General features: G+C 45.9%; 2 protein-coding genes across 3 annotated transcripts in view; both read right to left on the reverse strand.

Annotated features, from left to right (window-relative positions):
• Positions 1 to 8,810: 8,810 nt before the first annotated feature.
• On the reverse strand, positions 8,811 to 16,260 carry EEF1AKMT1 (EEF1A lysine methyltransferase 1). Of its 2 annotated transcripts, none has more exons than XM_083169945.1 (5): positions 16,112 to 16,239; positions 14,480 to 14,650; positions 12,965 to 13,047; positions 11,424 to 11,704; positions 8,811 to 9,785 (listed from the first exon to the last, which is right to left on the reverse strand). In XM_083169945.1, the coding sequence occupies exons 2-5, from the start codon at positions 14,633 to 14,635 to the stop codon at positions 9,649 to 9,651; spliced, it is 657 nt and encodes a 218-aa protein (XP_083026071.1). In that variant the 5' UTR covers positions 14,636 to 14,650; positions 16,112 to 16,239; the 3' UTR covers positions 8,811 to 9,648. The 2 variants fall into 2 exon arrangements, with proteins under 2 accessions (XP_083026071.1, XP_083026070.1); XM_083169944.1 differs by having other exon boundaries at positions 8,812 to 9,785; positions 16,097 to 16,260.
• A 5,918-nt stretch (positions 16,261 to 22,178) lies between these two features.
• XPO4 (exportin 4) overlaps positions 22,179 to 23,625 on the reverse strand; it is a 96,608-nt gene continuing 95,161 nt past the window's right edge. Inside the window, exon 23 of the mRNA XM_083169947.1 lies at positions 22,179 to 23,565. Within this exon, the coding sequence (XP_083026073.1) occupies positions 23,368 to 23,565 (198 nt within the window). The 3' untranslated portion in view covers positions 22,179 to 23,367. The remainder of the gene's footprint in view (positions 23,566 to 23,625) is intronic.

The following is a 23,625-nucleotide window of genomic DNA, read 5'->3' on the forward strand; positions in this document are numbered from 1 at the left end:
AAAATTCCACCAGAATCTGAGCTGCAAAATCCAAAAATCACTCCTTCCCTTCTGAGTCCTGCCATGCACCCAAATGGTATTTTTTGGTCACATGTGAGGCATTGCCGTACTCGGGAGAAATTGGGGCACAGATTTTGGGGTGCTTTGTCTCCTTCATTCCTTGTGAAAATGAAAAATTTTGAGCCAGAACTGCATTTTTGTGTAAAAAATGTAATTTTGCATTTGCACAGCCCAGTTGTATCAAAATTGGTGAAACCCCTGGGGGTTTGAAATGTACACTATACCCCTAGATGAATTCCCTGAGGGGTGTAGTTTGCAAAATGGGGTCACTTGTGGGGGGGTTCCACTGTATTGGTGCTTGGGGGGTCTTGCTAATGCGACATAGCACCCACCAAAATTCCACCAGAATCTGAGCTGCAAAATCCAAAAATCACTCCTTCCCTTCTGAGTCCTGCTATGCACCCAAATGGTATTTTTTGGTCACGTGAGGCATTGCCGTACTCGGGAGAAATTGGGGCACAGATTTTGGGGTGCTTTTTCTCCTTCATACCTTCTGAAAAAAGGGATTTTTGTAAGAACTTACCGTTCGAATCCCTTTCTCTGATATGGTCCTGGTGACACAGCTCAACACTGGGATGTAGGAGGGTCCGAAGGAGCCAGGCACCTATCCTAAAGCTTTAGAGGGTAGGCTCCTCCCCTACTGCATCCCTGGACTCTTCAGTTCAATCTTTCAAAGCCACTGGAATACATTAACTCAGTACAAACGCCTGCACATATTATATGCACATTTTATAACAGAAACTGTTAACTTTTAACCATTTTAACATGAACATCATGAACTTCTGGCATACTTACTGAGCGTAAGGGAGGGATCGCTGTGTCACCAGGACCATATCAGAGAAAGGGATTCGAACGGTAAGTTCTTACAAAAATCCCTTTTTCTCTTTCAATGGTCCTGGTGACACAGCTCAACACTGGGACGTTCCAGAGCCGGTCCTTTGGGAGGGTACGCTCAGGTCTGCAGCTCTCAGCACTGCTCGCCCGAATGATGCGTCCTCCGACGCGAACTCATGGAATCTATAGAATTTGGCAAATGTGTGAACAGATGACCAAGTGGCAGCTCTGCAAACCTGCTCAGCTGTGGCCCCATGTCGGACCGCCCAAGAGGTGGCAACTGACCTGGTGGTATGCGCATTTATTCTGGCCGGTACAGGCCTACCCACTTTGGTGTATGCAAAGGCTATCACAGAACGCAACCACCTAGCAACGGTCTGCTTAGATGCAGGCCAACCAATTTTATGTACGTCATACAGTACCAATAAAGTGTCAGTTTTCCTAACACTCTTCACTCTGTCCACATATATGCGTAAGGCACGCACAACATCCAAAGTCTTCAACTTGTCCCTTTTCTTGGAACCCTCTGGGGGTTGAAACACAGGTAGAACTATCTCCTGATTTAAATGGAAGGCAGAGACTACCTTCGGTAAAAATTGCGGCACTGTTCTCAGAACAGCCCTGTCATCGTGAAAAATTAAGAAGGGAGATTTGCATGACAAAGCTCCCAGCTCTGACACCCTTTTAGCAGATGCTACTGCTAACAAAAACACTAGCTTCCACGTGAGAAACTTAAAGTCAGCCGACCTTAAAGGCTCAAAAGGTGCCTTCTGAAGGCAATCCAAAACCAGTGACAGATCCCAAGGTGCTACTGGTTGCTTGTAAGGGGGTTTCAGTCTGGATACCCCTTGTAAAAAAGTTTGAATCTCCGGTAAAATGGCAATTCTTTTTTGAAAATAGATGGACAAGGCCGAAATCTGCACCTTCAACGACTGAAGGCTTAGGCCCGAAGAAAATCCATCTTGTAGAAAATCTAACATTTTTGATAATTTGAAGTGAGATGTGTGAGCTTTTTGCCTCTCACACCATCTAATATAAGTCTTCCAGACTCTATAATAATTTGCCGAAGAAACAGCTTTTCTGGCTTTTATCATAGTCTGCACTACTGCATCAGAAAATCCTTTCTTTTTTAAAATGGCGGTTTCAATAACCAAGCCGTCAAAATCAATCGATCGGAATCCAGGTGATTGAATGGGCCTTGTCTTAACAGGTCTGGTCTCAGAGGTAGACGCCATGAATCCACTGATAACCTCTGAAGCCTCGAGTACCAAGACCTCCTTGGCCAATCTGGGGCCACAAGGATCACCGGAACCTTCTGGTCCTGTACCCTCTTCAACAGTCTCGCTAACATTGGAATTGGAGGGAATGCATAAAGAAGGTCTCCCTGCCAATGAGTAGTCATGGCATCCACTGCCTCTGCTAGCGGATCTCTCGTTCTGGCATAGAACCTGGGCACCTGATGGTTGAACCTGGATGCCATTAGGTCCAAATCCGGAGTTCCCCACCTTGCCGTGATCTGGTGAAACACCTGAGGATGTAGGCTCCATTCTCCTTCCTTGAGCTCCTCCCTGCTCAGGAAGTCTGCTTCTATATTCTCCACTCCTGGAATGAATATAGCCGATACGGCAGGAACATTCTGTTCCGCCCATAGGAAGATTCTGGACACCTCCCACATGGCCAATCTGCTGCGTGTACCTCCCTGATGATTCAGATACGCCACAGCTGTGGCATTGTCGGTCTGAATCCTCAAGGGGAGGTTCCTTAACCTGTCTCCCGCCAAGGAAATCACTTTCCAGAAAGCTCTCAGCTCCAAGATGTTGATTGGTAACACTGATTCGTCTGCCGTCCACAGGCCCTGCAGCCTGAGATCCAGGGCTACTGCCCCCCAGCCCCTGAGACTGGCATCGGTAGTTACTACCAACCAGTCCCAGGTCTGTAATGACCGACCCCACTGAAGGGAATCTACCTCTGTCCACCATTTCAAGGAGACCCGAGTGTCCGCGGACAGCACTATCAACTCCGTCTTCATGGTCAAAGTGTTTCCTGACCAGGCTGACAAAATGTTCCATTGGAATACTCGTGAGTGGAACCTGGCAAATTGAAGCGTTTCGAATGACGCCACCATTTTCCCCAGGAGTTTGAGGCACCTCCACACTGACAAGCTCGGAGCTCTGAGAATCTCCTGAACTAGAGTGACCAGATCCCTGGCCTTTATCTCCGGGAGAAATACCCGATGGAGATGGGTATCCAGTATGACTCCCAAGAACTGGATCCTCTGTGATGGTACCAACTGAGATTTTTGTAAGTTTAAAATCCAGCCGTGAGCCTGCAAAAAATTGATGGCCTCTTTCAAGTGACTTTGAAGCAGGGTTGCTGACTCTGCCTTGAACAGGAGATCGTCCAAATAGGGTATTACTGTGATTCCCCTGAGCCTCAGCACTGCCGCCATCACCGACATTATCTTTGTAAATACCCTTGGCGCGGTTGCTAGCCCAAAGGGTAACGCCCGGAACTGTAAATGCAGGTCTCCTATGGCAAATCTCAACAGCGTCTGATGTTCCGGGTGAATGGGAACTTGCAGATATGCGTCTTGGACATCCATGGACGCCAGAAATTCTCCCTGGTCCAGACTCAGGAGAACAGACCTCAAAGACTCCATTTTGAAATGGTCTACCCATAGGTGAACATTTAAGGACTTCAAATTTAGTATTGGTCTGAAAGACCCGTCTGGTTTGGGCACCAGGAACAGCGTGGAGTAAAATCCTTTCTTCCACTCTGCCCTGGGAACCGGAATTACCACCCCTTTTTCCAAAAGGGAATGAGCCGCTCTCATCAGAGCTGTGCGCAGGAGCGCCTGCTTTGGTATGGGTGTGGGGATGAACCTCTTCGGAGGCCGCCCTCTGAAAGGGATTTTGTAACCCTGGGTAATGATCTCTAAGACCCAGGAATCCTGGTCTAGAGAAGCCCAAGCGTCCCTGAAGTGTGTGAGACGCCCCCCCACCTTTATCCCTGCCGGGCTTATCCCCAGGCAGTCATGCGGAGGGTTTATCCTCTCCTTTAGAGGCAGGCTTCTTATGGAAAGAGCCAAACTTGGACCTTTGAGATTTGCCCCTGGAGGTCTGAAACTTTCCCCTGAACGATTGTCCCCGAAAGGACGCACCACCTCTAGGGGAGGGCCGAAAGGACGGCCTAAAAGCAGCGAATCTGGATGACTGCTTTGTTGAGGAGGCCGGCAGAAAAGTACTCTTGCCGCCTGTGGCTTGTTTTATAATCTCCTCAAGCTCAGAACCAAAAAGTAACTTTCCCTTGAAAGCTAACAATTCTAGGGCCTTTTTGGACTCATTGTCCGCTTCCCAGGCCTTAAGCCAGAGTACTCTCCTGGCATTAATAGAGACTGTGGACACTCTGGTAGCCATTTTAAGAGCTTCCTCTTCTGCTTCCACCGCATATTCTGCAGCGGCCTTAATCTTTTCTGCTACCAGCAAAGCACCAGGGTCAGCCTGCAGCATGGTGCATAACTCACCAGCCCACTCTATAATGGCCTTAGAGACCCAGGCTGAAGCAATAAGGGGACGCAGGGTAAACCCCACCCCTTCAAAAATAGCTTTGAGGTTTCCCTCGAGCTTTTTATCCACAGAATCCTTAAAAGCTGCACCACCCTGTACAGGCAATACCGTAGCTTTTGATAAACGTGCCACTGAAGCATCCACAACAGGCACCTTTTCCCAGAGTTCAGAATGAGACTCCGGCATGGGGTACAGACTAAGGAATCTCTTAGGCATCTGTAGCCTCTTATCTGGGGTTTTCCAAGCCCCTTCCAATAGTTCCTATAACCCCTCATCTGAGGGAAAAGTAACAGCCTCCTTCCGCTGTCGCTTAAAAACACCCTTAACAGGGGTCTTATCCTCAACAGACAGTTTTAACGCCTGTTTTACAGCTACAATGAGATCCTCTATACCAGCAGCAGAGGTCTCTTCAAAATCATCACCCTGGTCCCAGGGTGTGTCAGTATACTCTCCTTCCTCCTCCTCTACCACATTAGGCATAGCATAAGACCTTTTAGGGGTCCCTGCAACATCATCCATTTTGTCCAGTATTTCACTGAATCTGTTGATCCCCTTAGCAGTATCCTGCATCACCTGAATAAGCGCAGGATCTGCCTGGGTAAGAGGCAAGGAGCCAGACGACTGCTGAGATGATGGCATAGGTCTCTGTGATTCTACCAGCACATCACTCTGCCTGTCCAGAAGCTGCACCAAAGCGTTTACAGACCTGCCTAGGGCACTGGCCCACGCAGGTTCACTCTGCTCTGCCCTATGGTGTTCACTGCCCATGGGTCTCACATCAGCGCAAGTAATACATAAGCCCCCCTTGGCCATCTGCTCAGGGACAAACTTTTGTGTGCAAACATTGCACGCGCTCAGTGCACTAAGGGCTCCCTCCCCCAAAACCACAGCCTGATGCTCAGACATGATGCAAGTGAAAAATATATATATCTCAATATACACAGTGCAAACAATTGTACAAGCGCTTATACAAAGTCAATGCACCCAGTCACTTAGCTGTCTGTAGGTTTCAACTGCGGGGAAGCGATGCCCAGGAAATCCAAGTCACTCTGCCAGGATCAATTAGCCAGCTCAGCTCCGCTGCAAGCGTTCTGAAAGGCGCCAAAGTCAGAGTGAAGGAAGAGACCAAAAGTCCCTGCTGCTGCGGGGTCCGTGACCTTTTGGCGCCAACCACCCCCAGCTAGCCGCTCCTTAGGTAGGATTTCCTTGTTCCAGTGTCTCCCCCTCAAATGGGGACCACTTGGAACATGCCTGTCACAGCGCTGCTGTCCTCTCAGTCAGGAGCTCAGCGTGTAAGCTCCGCATAAAATGGCCGCCGCCATCACGGAGCGCCTGTCCCCCATGATCCCCACCTAACTGTGGAGCCGGTTTCAGGATGCTCCGGAGCCCAGGCAGCCTCATAAAAGAGGCTAAAAGCGCTGCACAGGGAGGCCAGACAGCGTCTACCCTGTGCACAGAGAGCTGACAGGACGCGCTTCTGTCAGCTCCTGCTGCGCTAGCAGTGTGAGGATTCACTATGAGAATCCTCACACTGTGCCTACCTAGCTAGGGTAATAGTTAATAAAATAATAAAAAATCCCCTAACTACTCTATTTCTTCGGCTGCTCCCGCAGCCCTTTAGAATAGCACCCACTCCAGTGGGCACCTAACACGAACTGAAGAGTCCAGGGATGCAGTAGGGGAGGAGCCTACCCTCTAAAGCTTTAGGATAGGTGCCTGGCTCCTTCGGACCCTCCTACATCCCAGTGTTGAGCTGTGTCACCAGGACCATTGAAAGAGAAATGAAAAATTTTGAGCCAGAACTGCATTTTTGTGTAAAAAAATGTAATTTTTCATTTTCACTGCCCAGTTGTATCAAAATTGGTGAAACCCCTGGGGGTTTGAAATGTACACTATACCCCTAGATGAATTCCCTGAGGGGTGTAGTTTGCAAAATGGGGTCACTTGTGGGGGGGTTCCACTGTATTGGTGCTTGGGGGGTCTTGCTAATGCAACATAGCACCCACCAACATTCCACCAGAATCTGAGCTGCAAAATCCAAAAATCACTCCTTCCTTTCTGAGTCCTGCCATGCACCCAAATGGTATTTTTTGGTCACATGTGAGGCATTGCCGTACTCGGGAGAAATTGGGGCACAGATTTTGGGGTGCTATTTCTCCTTCATACCTTCTGAAAATGAAAAATTTTGAGCCAGAACTGCATTTTTGTGTAAAAAAATGTAATTTTTCATTTTCACTGCCCAGTTGTATCAAAATTGGTGAAACCCCTGGGGGTTTGAAATGTACACTATACCCCTAGATGAATTCCCTGAGGGGTGTAGTTTGCAAAATGGGGTCACTTGTGGGGGGTTCCTAAATTTTAGCATCTTATGGTGCCTAGAAACCTACATGGTGCCTAAAAAATAATCTCATAAAAAGGAGGCTCCAAAATCAAGTAGGTGCTCCTTCTATTATGAAGCCTGTGGTTTGGTCAACGTGCACACTAGGGCCACATATAGGATATTTATGAAAACAAAAGAATTGGGGGAATCAATTTTTAGTCACATTTCTCTAGTAAAATGTACTGTGTTCCTTAGAAAAATGTATTAAAATTGCAAATCTGCAAAAAAAATGAAATTTTGAAATTTCACCTACACTTTGTTTTAATTCCTGTGAAACACCTAAAGGGTTAACAAACTTCCAAAATGCTGTTTTGAATACTGTGAGGGGTGCAGTTTTTGAAATGGTATCATTTATGGGGGTGTCTCACATACAAGTCCCTCAAAGTCACATCAGAACTGAACTGGTCCCTAAAAAAATCAGTGTTTGAAATTTTCTTGAAAATTTGAGAATTTGATATTCATATTGTAAGCCTCCTAGTGTCCAAAAAAATGAAAAGGAAGTTGAAATAATGATGGAAACATAAAGTAGACATATGGTCTATGTTAGTTATTAACTATTTTGAGTGGTATGATTATTTGTCTCACAAGCAGAAAATTTAACATTTTGCAAATTGCTAAATTTTCCATTTTTTTACGACATTTTGGTATTTTTCACAAAAAAACACAGACTGTATCGACCCAAATTTACCACTAATTTGAAGTACAATGTGTCACGAAAAAACAATCTCAAAATCACTGGGATAAGTAAAAGCAAAAAAAAGTTATCCCCACTTAAGTGATACATGTCAGATTTGAAAAAAAGGGCTCCGTCAGGAACGCAAAAACTGGCTCTGTCAGGAAGGGGTTAAATACCTGCTGAACTGTGCACTGATACAGATTTTACTCATTCAGTCTCATTACAGACATGAGGGTTTGAGTGTACATTAAATTGTGGCTGCCAATCTAAACTCCTCTACAGGTGGATTGCTTGGGCGAGTGCCCGGCGAGGGGGCTGGACAGCGAGGCCTTCTCACCATACAAACTCCCCTCGCCGAGAGCACTGAATATACCCCAATGTGTTAGATAAGGTTTCGGTCTGCCGTTCGAGGAAAGGCATCCAAACTTGTGGGCTTATGGAGACCTATACCTGTGCATTGTGGATGTTCCAGCATTTCAGAATGACTGACACGGAACACTAGCTTATATAACCCATTTAGCTCTCTGTGATTTATCATAATGCTCGTGAAGGCTACTGCTCGTTTTATCACAGATTATAATCATGGGTCTTCAAACTGTGGCCCTCCAGATGTTGTGAAACTACAAATCCCAGCATGTCTTGCCACAGTTTTAACACTCCCTTATAGCAAAACTGTGGCAAGGCATGCTGGGATTTGTAGTTTCACAACATCTGGAGGGCCACAGTTTGAAGACCCATGGATTATATTAATAGGTTTAACACATCAGTTGCATGCTGCACATGTGGACTCACTACATTTGTGACTGTGGCCAACCTTCCCATAGTACCATCCACATTCTATCAGACATATGCTTCAGACATAATGGGCCTGATTCATAGATGTCCGCATTGCATCCATCTCTGAACCAGGCCCATTGTCTGCAAGACATTGGAGCTTATTCTGGTTCATTTTCTCTGTTGCAAATTTGCAACAGTGAGCGATGTTTTGTGCATGTGCCGGGTGTGAGCGGCCACGGTGAACAGATTGTTTGGCAGGCGCTCGCACCCACCAGTGCGGGCGAGGGTGGCAGCAGGTGGTCACGCCCATGGGAACGCCCTGCGTTTCATGGGCATTCCCATGGTAATCGCCAGGTGATGAGGATGCCGGGGGCGGGTAGCTGACATCACCACACAAAGCCAAGGCACCTGAGAGTGTCTAAGTTTTGTGTGTACCTTCCACATCATTCGAATCATCGAATGATGTGGGCGTCTTCCCATAGGCTGTGAATGCCAAACATTCATTTGCAGCCGGTCGGGGGGATTCGCACTGCGAAGGGGAGCGGGGGCATATGCGAACGTCAGCCAGGCGAAAAATGACACGCAGTGCTGCGAACTTCACAGTCCTGCGTGTCAACCAGAATCACCCCCATTGTCTCCAGTGCGGTCACCCAACATTGTGCAATGATGTAAAGGGACAAGGAGATCCCAAATCAAGGTGACAACCAAATGTGATCTTACTAGAGGGTATCACTGCGAATAGAAATTCAGAATCCATCTATGTTACTGTGATGGTATTGGCTTAGGAGCAACTACAACGGGTAGGGGTGACCGGGAAATGTCCATCCTACTGTCCACACACCCATAAGCCATGGTGACCTGGATTCTGTGCAGCGCACAACCTGGGACTTGGCGATAGAACCTTTACATTAAAGCCCAAACATACATCCAGGACATGGCGTCAGGATCTAGCCCCCGCCACAGGGCCAAGTGCAGGGTTGCGTGGCCCCAGTGGTGGTGAGACCAGCAGAGTATTTCAGAGGTAGGACTAGCATTAACCTGAGGAATGAGCAAAAGTACATAGGAATTTACTGACTTGATATTTTATATCTTAATAAGAATCCAATACAAATTAAGCGGCTTCTGGGTGTACGTTGAGCTGCATACATGAAACCCATTCATACAAAGCCTTGGATAGTGCACCTATGCGATTTCTGTATATACAAGTCAGGAGGAGGAAGTCCTCTGCTCCATTACAGTCCATGTGCTCCGGGTCAGAACCCTACATGATGTGCGCAAACTTAACTAAGGTATAACATGTGCTACGGATGACTGCTGGCTTCTTTAGTCTGACCGTAAGGCCACAAGACCGATCCCTAGGATGTGGAATCCAGTCCTGTCTCATAGTTGGCATAGCAGCGGAACTCATTTGCCAGGGATCGTGTATGCTTGGGGATGAATGTACACATCTTCAGGCCAAGTACCTGTGTCACCACAGGCTCCATCACAGCCCCTGGAGGAGAACAATATAAAACACATTGGTTGGACTTTGCTGATATAAATGCGTACTGCACAGAATACTTTCCCTGAACCAGTATTACAGGAGCCTCCATAGGGGGTTATTCTGGTTCACTCCTTCTGGCAAATTTCTTCTTAAAAACGGACAAAACCATGTGCACTGCAGGAGGGCAGATGTAAAATGTTCAGATAATTAGATTTGGGTGTGTTATTTTGTTTCTGTGCAGGGAAAATACTGACTGCTTTATTTTTACACTGCAATATAGATCTCACTTTGAAGTACAGATGAAGCTGGCTCCATCTTTGCAGGGGATGGCGATTCTATCTTCAGCCCCCGCCAGTGGCTGGCTCCTGCCAGGGGCGCATGCATGAGACGCTCCTGCGCCCCGTGGCAACGAAGCTTGGCGCGGGTCCCCGCCGCCTCCCCCGACCCCCTCGTCGCCCCGACACCACCCCCCCCCCCCCCGGACTGGGCAGCATCTCGCTGAAGTGGAGACGGGCAGGAAGACACTGCCCAGCCCCCGTGATACTGGGACGCGTGCAGTGCACATGGTTTTGTCCACTTGAGAAGGAATTTGCCAGAAGGAGTGAACCAGAATAACCCACTTAGTAAGGTTGAATAACGTCCATCAAGTTTAACCTGTTCTAACAAGACTCATTAAGGAGTACGTTCTAGGTGCAAGAACCTCCCCCAATTACACACTTTGAATCAAGCACCTACCACTACCCACCACCAGGAGGTGTACACTAAGACATCCATTTGCATGTGGCCATAGAGGAGAAAAATAGTTAGATGGTCTCCGACCATCGAATGATTTTTTTCACCCATTCGCAAATAAAAGTCAGTCTATATATCGAACTTATATTTGGCTCAGAGTTGGGTGAATAGGGGTCCCGTGCAGGCCTTGACATGCCTGTGTTCTTATGGGGATGCCTGGCATTTTTCTGGGTGCACCCACTGTTTTTGTGGGAAATGCTTGCCGTTCCCATGGGACAGCATCCTGCCCCCCCCACTTGCCAAATGGTTTGCGCATTGGGTCTGTACATGCATATTTTTGACGCTATGCATGCGCACATCCGAAACATTGGTCCCCTGAATGAACTTGTTATTTAGCGAGTAAAAATCACCCCCTTAGTGCAGTCGCCCATGTACTACAGTGAGGAACACGACCAGTCGCGTGCTTAGTGACAGCAGTATTTCTGGCCACGTGCCATACCTACTGTATAAGTGCACAGACAGTGTCCCACTAGGCATTATGTATTCCACCTGAGGGGGTTTTGTACAGATTCAATCTTTATTAATACATATAGTGTTCAGAAAAAAAACAATAAAAACAGTTTATAAAAAAAATAAATAAATACATATATAGTGTTCATTCTAGCACCCTGCATGTTGTACAATGCTTGCAGTACCTCCTTCCTCCCCTGGGTGTCGCTGTCTCCTATGGTACTTTCTGTGCTATGGCACAGTCTTGTTGGTATCACAATGCAAGATACAGACCAGACTGTGGTCGAAATATGACAGCAGAGAGCCAAACCCCAGGTAGGAAGGAGGAACTGTGAGGATTGTACAAGGTGCAGGGTGCTGGAATGAACTGTAGTATACAATATACAAGCAGCGTATTTTACCTACCTGTGCACAAGAGGATTTTCCGTTTGGTCAGGTAGCGGATGGTCTCTGCTGTTTTATGCAGGCACTCCTCAGACAGGTATGGGGGGTCTGCCAATACTATATCACAGCTATGCTGCTGGAGTCTCTCTGGTAAGTCTAATGGGCTGTTATAATCATAGAAGATAAAATCATCACCATAGACTGAAAACCTCCTGTCGTACTCCAGTAAATACACCGAGGCGTCTTCTCCGGCCAGAGCTTTCAGTTTCTGGTAGGCACTGGGAGCACTAACACAGGCTATCCTGCAGGGGGCACACAAGAGGCAAGTGTCAGCAGCAGCTACAGGAGTTCTAGTGTGATGTGACTAATAGTAATACATCATACACACTTTATCTCTCTCTCTAATATATCATCTAAATATATGTCTAGCGTCCGTTTGAGTGTCTCCGAAACACTGCCATCTGTTAGTATATAGCTAACTACTCCTCACCACTAACCACTCAACAGACCAATTACTCCTTTGTGTTCATAACAGAAAGTGAAAGCAATTTTTGCAGAGACACTGATCTGTTTCGTTCTTGTTGGATAGAGGAGAGAGGGAGCTGTGACGATAGAGATTGGAGGTAGGATCGGATAGGGACTGGGGATTGGGTAGGAGAGTTTGTGGGCTAAGATCTGTCACAGCTCAAAGTGAAAGTAAAACGGCCACAGCACAAAGTGAAAGTACATTGCAGAAGCCGTTATTTTGAGGGGCTTTTAACTGGTACGTGCATATATACTGGCTCTAACCTCACCATACCAGTATCTGATACGGTAACTCGGTAATACCACTTTTACACCGCCGCAAAAACCCAGGTTTTTCCCTCGTGGACCTCGGTCAGTGGTGGTGTAAAAGGGGTTAACCCGTGTCCCTTTACACGGGACTACTACTCAGGTCCTGACCAGGGTAGAACACGGGCAGTACCTGGGTAGAGGGCATTAGAAACAGGTACGCCGGGTCATCCGAACCAGCAATGGGGGAAGCCCAACCTCCAGACCGCAGCGTTCTGTGGTCAACATGTAGGTTGGGCGGGGGGGGGGGGGGGGGCACACACAGCCTCCGGTGCTGCTGTCTGCTGTACTGCGCAGGCAGTAGCGGAGGCAGGGAGGAGGTGAATGGATCCCTGTGTGCGGCATCCATTCACCTCACAGATGGGGGTTGGGGGGGTGCACGGAGGCTGGGGGCAGCCCAGCAGTATACCTTGGTGCTGGGATTGCCCCCAGCATAACGATCGGCGGTGTTGTAGTGGATATATAGCCAGTTCCTGCCCTCACAGCCATGTCTGGGAACAGCAACATGACTGAGGATGCCCAGACAATGAATTGTGCATATACAGCATATACAGTAGGGTTTCAGCTTTTCTCTTTACACAAGGGACGGTGGAAGGAATGAGAGCCATACTTATATGCACAACTTATATGAAAAAGGAGAGGCGGAATATATAAATACACTTACACAAACTAAATGTGCCTAGTACAATTTATATCTAATCTTAAAAGAAGTTTTGTGTAATATGTCTTACCTGCCATTCTTCCCAGAAGCCTCCAGTGCTTCCTTAGCCAAGCACAATGCAGTCTCATCACTGTACCAAAACTGGCTTAATTGCTAATAAAAAAGCACACACCAAAAAAAACACATTAGTGTAGTACAATAGCGCCACCTAGAGGCCTACATACTGTACAACACATGCCGTTTCATCAGGATCAAAATGAGATGGATATTTAGTACTAAACATTTTTACGGATTTTATTTCCAATAATACATTTCTTAACCTTTTCCATCAGATCATTTTTGGGCTTTAAGTTTTCTGAGCTACATGGAACAAAATAACACTTGACTGAGAATTTCAATGTTGGCAGCTTTTAGCTCTGGTGAACAATAAAACCAAGTGCCACCGCTGTCACCACAAGTGTGTATGTGACATACAGTATGGAGTGATAAACAACCAGCCAATCAGCTCCTGCCTGACATTTTTCAAACACAGTCTTTGACATGTCAGGTAGGAGCTGATTGGCTGGCTGTTTATCACTCTCCATTTTATCACTTTTGAAGCTTAGTGCATCTGGCCCATTGTGTGTTGTGGAAAGATGCACAATGCGAAGCAGCCAGGACACCAGAGCGCCTCGATCATTCCTACTAATGTTGGTGGAGGTCCATCTTTCCTGTTTCCTCTGCTGGCTCCTGAGCGTCACATCACTTTGTACTCCCCATGATTTGGGGTGTTACCATAGGGCCCTATGACTTCTATATAAACAAAATGGTAACAGAGACCTTCACTCTAAAGCTGGGGTAGCCAACCCCAGTCCTCGAGAGCTACCAACAGTGCATGTTTTGCAGGTCTCCTCACAGAATCACAAGTGAGCTAATTAGCTCCATCTGTGTATCTTTTAAAATGTGTCAGTGATTAATGAGTGCAGCTGTGCAGCAGCTAGGTTTTCTGGAAAATGTGAACTGTTGGTGGCTCTCGAGGGCTAGGGTTGGCTACCACTGCTCTAAAGTGAAGGTCGATTTGGGCACGATTTCACTCACCCGATGGTTGAAATGTGAATGGTTGACATGAGTTTTTCATGGTATTTTAATGTTTATGTCGACATGGTCACCATATAAGTGTACCGCTGCACTCGGCACACTGTTATATTCTCCCTCTCCTCTATAGCCACTGGGATATTGAAGTATCCACAAGTCGGTTTAAAAATAAAAAATCACGAAAAAACTCATGTCGTCTTTCTTTCTCATGTCGACTTTTTCCATGGGACGGCCAATAGTGGTTGACCCACTGAGTGTATAGGGGTGCGAGCAATTTTCAGTGAATTCGGCCCTGGTGCAAGTTAGGGTTAATTTGAGTGCCGTTTTCCCCATTAAAACTGGATAGGATCGACCCCCGACCCCGATTTGTACAACAAATGTATCTATTGCTCCATGAGGGAGATTTACCAAAGCTTGGAGAGAGATCAAGTGCCATCCAGTCAGCTTCAATGATGGTACAGGTTATGTTTGGAACCCCCCCCCCCCCCCGCCCCAACTTGGAATCTCTTACCCAATCTTCTTCAACAGCGCCAACCGAGAACTTGTCATAGCCCTGTTCCGATTTCAGAGAATCCCGCTGCTGTTGCTCAGCATAAAACTCCTGTAAGGCGGCTAGTGTGTGAGCGGAGAGCCGAGAAACATCGTCATCATCATCACTGCCGTCCATTACTCAGATGTACACCTAGGGGGTGGGAACCAGCACGTCAGAATCACTGTGTGGGGCATTAAGACGCATGGACATATGGCGTTCATTCTAGCACCCTGCACCTTTTAAAACCCATGCAGTGCCTCTTTCATGCCTGAGGTGTCACTCCCTGCTTTGGTGCCTCTATCACAGTCTGGTCTGTATCTCACCATTGAGATCAGCTTGGTACACACTGCATGATATACTGGCTGATCTGCAATCAGTGAGGGATCACAGCAATAACTTATAGGCCCTCATTATGGTTGACTCAGCCCATTAACCACTGGGGGTTCCCATGGCCCACTGCCACCTCCCCTGTGCGAGCGCCATGCCGATTGTGCAGGTCGGTGAAGGCCCCCACACTTAAGCCCTGCACATACGCATATGAGAATATGTGCATACCCAGGGCAGAACCATAGGTCCTCGGTGCGGACATGCCAGGGACTGAATGGATTAGAATCATTCCCATAGTGTGTACCCCAAATTCATCATTAAATGACGTGGGTGGTCGTATTGTTCTATAGGACTATGCCATGGACAGGGTGCTGTCTAATGAAGCATGTACCAGTATATTGTGTCACCATGCGGCAGATTGTGTAGTGTGTATGGTAAAGTGATATATTGTTGCATGGCCACCTCGCTGAGCTGTGTACTCAGAGTAGAGGGAAATTCAATTCTCCAACATCAATGGGGATATTCCCAAAGGCACAGACGATGCCTTAGCTCAACTTCACCATTTCCACTAGTCAACCAGATTTAAAAAAAAAAAAAAAAAAACAACAACTCACATGATGCAACCTGGGGCAGAATCTTTAGGAATCGATGCATGAGGTGGCAACCCTACTCACACCCATGAACTCATTACGGGTAATAGGATCAACCCCTAATAATGTTCTCCCAATACCCTTTTAAATAATGCAGTGTTGTTTATTTTTTTACAACTATGTATCATTATTGAAAAGCCATAGCTACACTAGATTTAAACGATAATAACAGCTTTGGATTTAGGACATTATAACGGAAAGTGAGGAATACGGGTACAGGAGCCACAAGGCTGCAGATATAAACATCTTCTCAGCTACAATAGCTGACAAGCAAACATCAGGGGAACAAGCACAACAAATGGTTTTTGCCTCCTATGACAATGTGTGCTGTATAAAACTGGCTTGGCCAACATTTAGCTCCCCTGGGTTCTAGGCACCACAAATCCCAGCATATCACTGGTCAGAGAGTGGTGCAGTAACCCTGGCAGAAGCAGACACCTGGGGCAGAGTGGCAGACAGCGGATGGCAGCCTATGCAAGGTTGCCAGCCTGTCAGCGGGTACATTAGAGCGCCTCCAATACACACATGTGGGTGGCCGGATCCGGCAGCACAGTGATGACGCCGGCCCTTGTATCCGCAGCAGCATTATCAAGCTACCCCTCTATGCCCCGCTCCTCACCTGGCCGCCGCTCACCGCCTGAAGGGGCCAAACCTACAACCGGTCAACCCAGGGAGCATGGGGGGGGAAACTACATTTCCCGTCATGCCTTGCTCGGAGGGATCCCCGCCCGCACACCACTTGCTGGGTATGCTGAGCCGATGGCAGTCCCTATATCCCCGCTGCTGGGCGGAGCACGTGACGTCAGATGGTAGGCGGAATCACAGTTAAGAGGCTCTGCTCTACACAGTAGGCGATGGTCATCGGTGGGTTTACCATCGATTGCCAACATCGGTATCGTTATTAATTGATAGCATCGATGGGTTTAACCTTTTGGCAGTCATCCCTTTCCTATACACATTTCTGAGACCATATGGGTGTCCCCCATCGCTAGTGAAGTATTATTATAACGATCATAGACCATCGATGCTATTGAATCATCGATGACCGGTGGCCATCCCTACTACACAGTGACTGGAAATATGGTCGCTGGCACCATATTGCCAGTGATGGGAGTGTGCCCCGGCGATAAATCGCCGGGTGCGCGCTCCCGTTTTCAGCCCTGTTCTTATCACTGGTCACAGGAGCTTGCTCCCGCGACCAGCTGATTATCTCTGCGGCTCCCCCGGCAGAGGTTCCCTTTCATCAGCGACCATCTCTGGTCGCTGATGAAAAGGAGAAACTGAGCAATATATCTACCCCGTGTGTACGGGGCTTTAGGGTTGAGCTGTAGGAAAGGTTAGGGTTGGTCTTTTGCCTCTGGTACCCTGGCCATTCTGATATTGTCTATATTCTGGTGGGTGAAACCATCAATGATAGTTTCACAACATTGAGGTCAACCACCAGTGTCTCCTATGTCTCCTTTTTTTTTTTGCTCTTTTCAGAGACAGGATTCCAACTTTCCGGTTATTTGTGCTGTGTACAAAGACGATAATGTTCAGCATTTATAGTGAGTTGATGCATGTTTTATACATTTTCGCCAGTGGGTGTCACTATCTCTGTTTTGCTATATGAAATGTCGGTTCCAAAAAGCCCATGTTGACCTTTTGACTGTGGCCTTCCCCATGTCGACCTAATGCTTGTGTTGACCTAACCCTGTCGACCTTCAGTCATGTCAACCTTCATGCATGTCGACCTAGTGACCGTATCACACTATGTCATATACAATGCTAATTACACAGCCATCAAACCCATTCATAAATTACTTTTCAATATATCCCAATAATACTTTTGATAGAGAATTCTGTTCGATTTCCATTTTTCAATATTATTTTTTTTCTGTGAATGACTGAACCTATACAATGTTCATTTAATGATTGATGTTTTGCCGGCACACACTGACTTACATTCTTCCTTTTTTTTTTCCATACAGTAATGTTTCCAATAACCATTTTGTGAATGTCCTCCCCTCCTTTATATACATACACAGGTTGGGGGCAGCTGGATGGTGATTATGACTACCACGATAGGAATTCAGCTCCAGTCAGGCAGCTCAGCATTCAGCAGGCAGAGGAGACAGGTACTCGTTAATCAGACTGAATCATAGGGGGAACCAATCAGAAGCTACTTATTTAGCACCTTCTAGGACAGTGGTTCTGAAACTCTGTCCTTTAGGACCCCTCACCGTTCAAATTTAAAAAAAAAATGAGAATCACAACCTTTCTAATCATTTTAAAAGTATCCAATCCTGCTCTCCAAATTCCATCGAAAAAGTGACGGAAATGATAAAAGTGACAGGTTAATTGGTGCTGAATGTTCATCACAAATCGAAATGAAACTTTCTAATGCAGTAAGAACGCTTGTACCACACGGTCGTAACATAGATTTTGTTAAAATGTTTTGTTTCTTTTATAAATAATTACTACACATGTACTTATATTTTTACTAAAACAGGTTAATACATCAGTACTAAAGGTATCATACTACTTTTGAAGATAAGCCACATTTTTAATAGTTCTTATTCTATAGAACTTTTATACAATTTAAGTATTTTTAATACAGATTAGGCCGCCGGGATATAATAATAACAACTTAGAAGTCCGGCCCCAGTATCCGCAATACGCATTCCAGGGAATTCGAAGTTAACCCCAGGGCGGTGGAACGCACACAATCCTGGAAGTGCGGTGACACCGAGGGCATTGAACCACAGGCTTGTGGGCTACCTATGGTGCATCTTTGCGTGGCCATTTCCTGATACACCCTGTCAATCAAACTCTGGATGGGAAGCGTCCAAATCAATTAAGTTTTTCAACATTTTTCCTGACTGAACACGATTTTATCGCAAGGCGTTGTACACATTTTTTTTTTTAACAATCCTCCAATCCGGAATGGGGGAGGTACCCCCAAAGATTAAAATACTGCCAGTATGAACATTGATACCACCACCTTGAAAGAGACCTTTACAGTCGAAACGCATCGGTGTGGTGAACAAGAGCCTCCTTATACCGGTCCTCACACTGCTGGTCATTTGGTAACAGATACCCAGGAAAATATCCCATTTGATACATCTTTATGGTATACAGGTTTATCTCCGCTCCGTACAGGTATTTTAATGTGATACAGTACAAATACATTTGTTCACTTGTGATTAGAATCGCCTGGTGTGTACCGTATTGAGTATATACCCACTGAGGAGAGAATAGAAACCGCTACAGGAGTTACAAATTTGGTTTAGAAGTAAGCATACGTGTGAGTATCTACTACAGTGATGGCTAACCTTGACACTCCAGCTGTTGTTGAACTACACATCCCAGCATGCCCTGCATCAGTTTTAGCCATGCAGAGCATGCTGGGATGTGTAGTTCAACAACAGCTGGAGTGTCAAGGTTAGCCATCACTGAATGACTGTATTCCAACACACGGATGTTTTGGCGATAGACTTCGTTAAAGATACCTCAAGAGTCTTGTCGTACCTTTTAAGTGTAAGCATGACAGTGAGCCATCATTTTTATCTCAGGAGGTGATCCTACCGTTAAAGACTCAGCACATCTTCCCAGTCCATAGATATCCAATGTCTGTTGAGATACTCACATAGAAAATACTACACTATAGGAACTTTCTTTGTTAATATTTTACATGTTTGGGCTTGTCATCTGAGAACCAGAGAGAAATAATACCAATCTCACATCCTGACAGTAAAGCACGGTATCTTATATTTTGTATACACAGTATGCATTGATGTTTAACAAAGTGGTCACGTCTGTTTGATACATACTGTAGATGCTCCGTTCCTGTGTAGTGGAACATTTGTCTGCTATTTCTGATAACAGTGGGATGTAATTAAGAGTGAGAGGGAGGGCAGTCTGGCTTGATGAGGGTGCCCCTCTCCTCACTTCTGGTCACCTCCCCCTTGGCACCACCTATGGGGATGAGCACTCTACCCCTGCAGTTACTAACAGTCATCTGATGTTTTGTTAACATGGATCCAGCAGTGGTGCTATGGGGCAACAAGCAAATACCGGGGTTGGGTATTAAATTGATTAGGGCTGGCTTATACCACATGTTCCAGTGTCCAAGTGCATAACATGCAAACAAATCTTTGTTCTTGGAGCTGCGATTGGATACAGGAGGAAAGCACTCTGTTGCCGTTATCAGAAAACATTGTTATGGATGAAAAATAAAAGACCTAGAAATCATAGTACTTATATGTCCCATTTATACCCTTTTCACACCAGAAATGAAGAGACCAACCCGGGAATTAAATTCCAGGGCCGGGTTGGGCCCCATTTACACATGCTTTTGAAGCAGGGACATCCCAGGTTGGCACCTTTCATACTGAACCTGGGACGACCCTGCATTTCTATGAGAATTTCATTATAAATTGACCTTTTTAGGCCCCAAAAAAAGGCTTTCAGGGGTTCAATAGCACTGCTGGGGTCTGTTGTGCTACAGAGCTTGCACAGTATCTTCCTGTCTTCCTGATGCCTCTAAGCATCTCTGGAAATCCACAACAACAGGAAGTTGCCCTGCGTAGCCAATCAGCGTCAGCAGAGGCAACACTGGAAGTAGGGACATTTCCATGCACCTTTCACACCAGCCAGTAAACCTGGAAGGTCTCTGGACCAACCCTGGAAGCTAGCAGGGATGAAATCCCAGGGCATCAGTCCCTGTATTTTGGCCCTAGACCCTTTTGCTGGTGTGAAAGGGTTAGAAGTGGTACCAATCATTGGGCGAAGCACAGATCACTGAAAGGGGATGCAGTTAAAATCCCGGCGGTCGGGATCCCGGCGTTCAGAATCCCGACCGCTGAAATCCCGACACATTCTCCCTCCTGGGGTGTCCACGACACCCCTGGAGGGAGAATAAATTAGTGTGCCGAGCGTAGCGAGGCACCGGGCCCGCTGCGTGGCGAGCGCAGCGAGCCCACAAGGGGGGCGATCCACGTCCCCCCCCTGTCGGGATTCCGGCGTCGGGATTCTGAACGCCGGGATTCAATACTGAATCCACTGAAAGTGTGTACATTGTTTTATGAAGCCCACAGGCTTACAAGAGAAGTCAATCCAGAAATGTATTTTCCTAGTAAAGCATCTGCTGTCTGGGACTCCAGCCATTCTAACCGGTCACGTGAAATGTGTGACTTATGCTGCAAATAACCTTGCAACCATGTTCACGATGCTGGTTCTAGACCATTCAAGAATGTTTAACCAGGTATGGTAATTATGGGTATTCGGCTACTCCTTTGCCCATCACCCCCACCCCTTTTCATAGTGACCTGACCAAGAATTTCTCTTTAACCCTTTGAGTGCCAAGTGAATTTGTCAAAATAGGTGTGAAACTTTCCGAGCAAATATTTTTATTCCTCATCTATAGATTGTAAGCTTGCAGCAGGGTCCTCCAACCTTTATGTCTGTCTGTTTTACCCAGTTTGTTCTTTGTGTTGTCTTCAGCTGTAAAGCGCAACAGAATCTGCTGCGCTATATAAGTAACTGTAAATAATCATAATGGCTCATCATGTTTCCCTTCTATAGGAAATATCATCTTTTGTTTACACATTTTTTTTATTTGAATTTATATAACAAATGTGAGCGACGCTGGAAGTTCTGCAGTGGCATAGACTGAACAATCAGGAACTTTCTAGCTTCAAACCCCAAATATACAAGCTGCAATGGTGGCTAGCAGTTGTCAGTATATGGGGGATTGCTCTCAGAAAGGTAAAGCAGCTGTACACTGTAGGTGTTGCTGCTGGATTGGTAGGTTATACACCACTAAAGGAGATTTAGTTTGCAAACCCGGCTCCCAACTTGGGTCAGACCCTTTCACACTGAACCCAGGTCACCTATGTAAACACTGTGGATGTTATGTAAAATGGACTCACAAAGATGAGCTGATCCTCAGCAGCTCACTCACCACCTCATCTCTCAACTGACCATGGCAATTACCCTCACACTGCTGTTGCCTATATCAACCAATTAATTCTGACCATCATTTCTCTTTTGGATCCTAGAAAATGACAGAATCTGATTTTTTGCCATGGGCAACTTCACCTCTTCAGTTTTGGAAGCTTTAATAAATTTACCCCTCAATGTCCGCGGCGTGCTACCTGTGTGTCCAGGGTCCCGGCTGACGACATTAAGGGAGAATGAGGAACATCCAATCAGACCTTTTTTTTTCTTTTCAGAATCCCGGGTTAAATAACCCAGGTCAGACCCTTTCACACTGCACATCGACCTGGTTCCAAACTGTTTAACCCTGCTTTAAACCAAGGTATAAGTGCCAGGATTGCTTGGTCAAAGTAATTTCACTTTGGCTTTCAAACTGCACCTCGACCGGGTCAACATGGCAATAACCCAGGTTATTTTTGTGATGTGAATGGGGTATTAGTGGACTATCATTTTATTCGTTTCATCGATTATAAATTCTAATGCTGTCACGTATGGAATATCAGAATGCTTCAGTATGAGTACTATATTAGAAAAGGGTCCAAGAATGAGTTCCTTACATCTAGTAGCTGGCTGTATGCAGCTGAACTGTGGCAGAGCCGCCAGCCACAGCCACTAAATGTGTCAGTGCCACCAGCCACACCCATTTAAAACAGACAGCACAGTAAAAAGACAAACAGGCATAACTGAATGAAGACACTTCCCTATAATAGAAACACAACAGCAGAATTTGAGCGGTTTATACTGTACATTTTATACAAATTTAAAAAAAGAAAAGAAACAGACACACTGGAAACATATGACCAGACAGCATCATTTGCATCACCTAATGCCCCAACTTAAAAAAGAAAAGAAAAAATAGCGTATAGAAATCGGCACTTAACACCCTTTCTCATCTGTATTGCTGAAACTAACAGTCCAACGGAGAGTTTAATAAAATTATATAAAAAAAACGAGAGGGAAAAAAAATATTAATAGCCGTGCCTGGGTGTGCAAAACATTATCATCGTCATCATATGACACGTTCATCCAGAGGACCCCCAGAAGACAGTGCATGGTGCTGAAGGCCAGAAATACACTGTGCAGGGTGCCAAAATCAGCTTTGGGTGGGTCACCAAAACCCATATACTTATTATATACACACACATAGAAATTCTCTTTTCTCCTCATTTTTGTAAGGCAATGAAATGGTGACAAATCGATTATTTAAAAAAAACAAAAAAATATATATTTTTCTCTGTTCTTTTTGGACTTCACGACGAAACCACGTGGGAAAAAAAAAAAAGTGCCCCCCCCCCCACCCCCAAAAAAAAATATAAAAAATTAAAAACATGCAATGCTTGATTCATGTACAACAAAAAAAATAATCCCACAATATTTTTAATACCATTTGTTTCGTTTTTTTTTTATCTAAAAATGCCATTTGGTGTATCGGCATAATCAGAAGCCAAAGAAAGGGAGGAAGAGCGATGACGAGGGGGAGGGGGGGGGGGAGGAACGCACGTATAGATACCTCTGTACGACAGCATCAATTGCACATTCAGTCTAACATTTTTCTCAAAGAAAATGGAAAAATATTCTATAAAAACCATTCGTCAAGCAATGCACACTTCTGACCAGGGGACGATGGCAGGGAAAAGGCACTGCAAAGAACGGGTGTGCCCATTATCTGTTTGCAGGCATGTGGAAACTTCTTAAAAAAATAGGTTTACCCATTCATCCGTTACAGCACAACACTGTGCGTCATGTACAGTCCAACAGCTGATGCATCTTGTCGGTCCCCCTCCCCCTAGTAACTTAAATAAGTGTTCTTTTATACTGCCCAGAGATGCATATGTAAGCCTGGGAGCAGGGGCTGGGACAGCCATCAGCAGGTTCAGTGCATTTTTGCAAAGAGGGTTTTGGATGTGGCCCTCATTTCACACAGAGGAGACCGCCGACGTTGGCCATGAACTCCTCCAAGCTCTTGAGGAAGGACATTTTTTGTTTTCTGTCAAGAGTGGGCGGGGTGCTGCTTGCTGTTAGTTTGTTGAAAGCATCAGCTAAGCGCTGGTAAATGAGAGGATCCTGTTGGCTGGATAATAGTGTTTCGACCAACTCCGCATACTCCACCTGAAAGGGGAAAAAGACAAAATAAAAATCAAACCATAACATCTGATATATGGATGAATA

Source organism: Crinia signifera, chromosome 2 (assembly GCF_055691185.1).
Source record: "Crinia signifera chromosome 2, ASM5569118v1, whole genome shotgun sequence".
Taxonomy (NCBI): Eukaryota; Metazoa; Chordata; class Amphibia; order Anura; family Myobatrachidae; genus Crinia; species Crinia signifera.